This window comes from Hydra vulgaris, chromosome 10 (assembly GCF_038396675.1).
Source record: "Hydra vulgaris chromosome 10, alternate assembly HydraT2T_AEP".
NCBI lineage: Eukaryota > Metazoa > Cnidaria > Hydrozoa > Anthoathecata > Hydridae > Hydra > Hydra vulgaris.
Genome location: NC_088929.1, coordinates 17853561 through 17857883, shown reverse-complemented (window position 1 = coordinate 17857883; position 4323 = coordinate 17853561). Strand labels below are relative to the sequence as shown.

General features: G+C 26.6%; 1 protein-coding gene across 1 annotated transcript; it reads right to left on the bottom strand.

Annotated features, from left to right (window-relative positions):
* Nucleotides 1-335: 335 nt before the first annotated feature.
* LOC136086178 (uncharacterized) lies at nt 336-1391 on the bottom strand. The gene is made up of 3 exons (XM_065808458.1): nt 1277-1391; nt 878-1151; nt 336-816 (listed from the first exon to the last, which is right to left on the bottom strand). The coding sequence occupies exons 1-3, from the start codon at nt 1389-1391 to the stop codon at nt 336-338; spliced, it is 870 nt and encodes a 289-aa protein (XP_065664530.1).
* Nucleotides 1392-4323: the final 2932 nt, after the last annotated feature.

Below are 4323 nucleotides of genomic sequence, written 5' to 3'. Positions count from 1 at the left end.
CATAATCGTTTTTTTAATTTTTTTGTCATCTTAGTTTTTTTGTTTGTTTGTTTTTTAACTTTTTTTTAAAACTGAGTCTCTTTATTATCATGCTCTTTATTTGAAAGAGATTGACAGGCAGATAATTTTTTTTGTTTCTCAACTTTTTTAAGTTTCTTGGTTTGCTGCTGTTTTAATATAATTCTTTCTGGAGTATCTGTTAGAATAGCAGCTTTCCTTTTTCTTCGTCTCGTCAAATGTATCTTTCTTGGTGCTGCTTTTGGGTAAGGTTGCACAGTTTCTGGAGAAAATGGTTTAGGAGTTTCAGAATAAGTAACAATGTTTCTTTATTAATACTATTTTTGACAGATTGACCAAGATGATGTTGAACATAGTTTAGAATGAGCTCTGTGTGATAGCTCAGATACGAGATTTGCTGGTTCTATATGGTCTGTGACAAATGGTAGTAAAAAATTATCATCAGCAAAAATGTTTGCATTGTACGGGTATACACCAGTTTTTTGAAAACCCTTTGTAATGTTAGTATACGTTATAGCTAATGGCAATGAATCAGATACAGTTTTTGGTATATCATAAATTGTTATGATTTTTCCAGGATTGTTTCTCAACCATGCATCTTGTGCAACTGAAAGGTACTTTTTAAAAAGTCTAAACACTGATACATCTTGTGGCTGCAGCTTATGGCTGCAGTGTGATGGGAAAGACAACATGACTATTCCATTCTCCTTAGCTAAGTTTAGTGTTTCAAAATGTAAGTGAAAAGAGTGATTGTCCAAAATCAACAGAATTTTATATTCACTTGAAGGCTTCACATGCCTAATAAAATGTTGCATAAAATATTTGAATTCAGTATCTGTAACCCAGCCACTTCCATTACCCTACCCCAATACAGTCTGGTGGACTATTATTAACAAAATAATCTTTGTAATTTTTGTGAGGGAACACAAACATTGGAGGCACTGTATTTCCTGAGGCAGATACAGTGGTTGCAATGGTGACATTAGTGCCTCTTTTCACAGATGTCAAAGCACCAACATTTCTCTTGCCCTTTGCAGCCACAATCTTACTAAGGTTTACAACTGTAGATGCTCCAGTTTCGTCAACATTCCATATTTGTGAAGCACTGAATTTGTATATATCCATCACTTCACCTAGCTTATCAAAAAACACTTTTACATTTGCAGCATTAAATGATGTTGCCCAACCAAGGTTACTTCAGATTTCCTTACAGATAATTGAGCATTTCTTTTTAAAAAACTAATCGTCCACTCTTTACCAGCTATCTTATTTGTTGTCCAAGAATCTGGTATTTTGATTTTGTAATGAAGAGCACACGCATAGGCAAGAGAACGAGCATCTTTAGGAGTATAGCCGTAAAATATAGATGCCATTTGCAATAAATAATTTTTTAAGACGCTTTCTTGCTCTTGGGAAAAAATTGATCTAGATTTTGAACAACCCATGGATGGGTAACCACCAGAGTTTAGTTTTAAAATGTATCTTGCAAACGTTATTCTCTTGATGTCGAAGTCTTTAGTAGCTGCACTAACACTTTTTTTTCCCTTCAAACAGAACTTGCTGCATTACTAAGCCGCTGGCTTATAAAAGCACCACCTGAAGTTTTTCTTTTATAATTACGCATCCTATAATTTATATAAATATAAATATATATATATATATATATATATATATATATATATATATACACACACTTGTATATATACATATCTACATCTATATCTACATCTATCTATATATATATCTATATCTATTTATCTATCTATATATCTATTTATCTATCTATCTATCTATCTATCTATTTATATATATATATATATATATATATATATATATATATATATATATATATATACACACACACACACACACACACACACACACACACACACACACACACACACACACACACACACACACACACACACACACACACACACACACACAGTTATAAATATCTACATCTATATCTAATGTGTACACACTCTCTAACTGTTATATACCAGTATTTAAAGTTTTCTATTTAAATGTAGTAATATTAAATAATATATATAAACTATTTATATATAGTATAAATAATTAAAATATAAATGAAATATCATATTTTATATATGTTTTGATTATATATACTTTAAACTTGTTATATGTTTTTTTTATTATGCATACTATCATAATATTATAATTATTATAAACATATTAAACAAGATTAATTCCAAAAATTTATTCAAGAACTTTTCAACTTAAAGATTTTATTGACCAATTTATATTGAAGTAAAAATATTTTTAAAATATTACAAAATTAAATAATTTTAAACTTTAATAACATATTTAAAAAAAAAAAGAATTAAGATATTACCTTATAACTGTTATGAGTATTTTATAATGATTAATTTAAAAGTGTGAATGGACCTTAAAATGTTTACCAAACGAAATTTTATCTTCGTGTCTGATAGAGCCGTTTTATTATTCGTTGTCAAATCTGTAATTTGACAAATCTACAAAAAAGTATTATTTATTTGAAATAAGTCATTTGTCTGGGTGAACCTTTAACTATTATATAATAATTAAAATTTGAACTTAATTAAATTAAAACATTTTAAATTCAGACAAACCGCTCATTTTATTGCACTTTTTTCCATGCTTTATATAAGGTTACTTTCTATATATATATGTTTGTGTGCCACAAAATTTGAAATCAATTTTTAAAAGCTTTTTTCTCAACCAATTTTGCTCAAACTTTGCATACTTAATCATTTTCAATGACAATACAAGGAAATGGAAAAATTTGACAAAAAAAAGTTAATTAAGTTAACAAAAATTTAATTTGTATTTCCCCATACATTTTATTTATTTGATATGAATTGCGTATTACGTCACAAAAATCATTGATTTGCAAATTATTTGCAGTTTCGAAGACATTAAAGCGCAGCGATTCAAAACCTATTGTTTTTTAAGTCTTAAGTTGTTAAGTTAAAAAACAAAAATTTAAAACGCGCTACTTTTTCTTCCATGCTTTATATGAGGTTACTTTCTATATATATATGTTAGTGTGCCACAAAATTTGAAATCAATTTTTGAAAGCTTTTTTCTCAACAAATTTTGCTCAAATTTTGCACACTTAATCGTTTTCGATGACAATACAAGGAAATGGAAAAATTTGACCAAAAAAAGTTAATTAAGTTAACAAAAATTTAATTTGTATTTCCCCATAAGAACACTGAATTAATAAAAAAAAATTTAAAAACGTAACAGTAATTTTTCCTTCTACAAAAGATAACAAAAAAAGAATTTCTAGGCCCAATAGAATTCTGCTTGCATAAAGCATGAATTTGAAAAAAGAATTTATTTTTGATTTACTAGTTTATTATTTAAAAACAATAAAAACGAATAAATTGTCAGTCATTACAAAAATAATAATAGTAATTGCCAGTCATTGCAAAAAATATCTATTTTATTTTAATAAGATAGTTTTACATGTATATATATATATATATATATATATATATATATATATATATATATATATATATATATATATATATATATATATATATACACACATCTATACATTACATATTCATCATATATATATATATATATATATATATATATATATATATATATATATATATATATATACATATATATATATGTATACATATAAATAACAATACAATATGTAAACAGTAGCAATAAAATTATTATATTCGATAAATTTCAAGACTGAAGACCAATAAAATCTGGTTAATATTTTTTTCACAAATGCGACAAGGGCATAGCTAAATAGTTACCATTATCCTAAGGGATGATAACAATTTTTTGTTCAAGATCCAATATATTAGCATACCTTAAAAGACCTGAAATTATTTCTATTACAAATATTTCCAATAGTGAAGGCTCAAGTGAACTATCAAAAAGAAACTAGATTCTCCAACAGAATCATAAACAATTAGAATATCATTATTCCTTGATAGAATAATATTTTTAATAACTGATAATGTCCCATGAGTTTTAAAACAACTGTCTTGTAAAGAAATAGAAACAAAAAACTTTTTTTCCTCTGTAGTTTTTATATTTGTTTTAAAATCCTGAGGCTAAGTTTGGGGGCATGAAACCTGCTGAATGTTTTTTCTGTAACAGTGTTACAGCTTCTTGGTCAACAGGCACTGACTGCCAATTTTTTATTGTAGCAAATACTTTTTCTTCAGATCGTTTAATAATTTGAACAATCAGGTTATGCAGTTTACGGATGAGCTTTTTAATAACACCTAATTTATTTTCAAAAGGAAAAGCTGAAACACAATC

Excerpts from the sequence above, each read along its gene's own strand:
- LOC136086178 (XM_065808458.1), bottom strand. The coding sequence starts at position 1,391 with ATGGCATCTATATTTTACGGCTATACTCCTAAAGATGCTCGTTCTCTT. Across the intron at positions 1,152-1,276 it reads GACAACAAATAAGATAGCTG|GTGAAGTGATGGATATATAC; the intron begins GTAAAGAGTGGA and ends TTGATAAGCTAG. Across the intron at positions 817-877 it reads CCAGACTGTATTGGGGTAGG|GCATGTGAAGCCTTCAAGTG; the intron begins GTAATGGAAGTG and ends ACATTTTATTAG.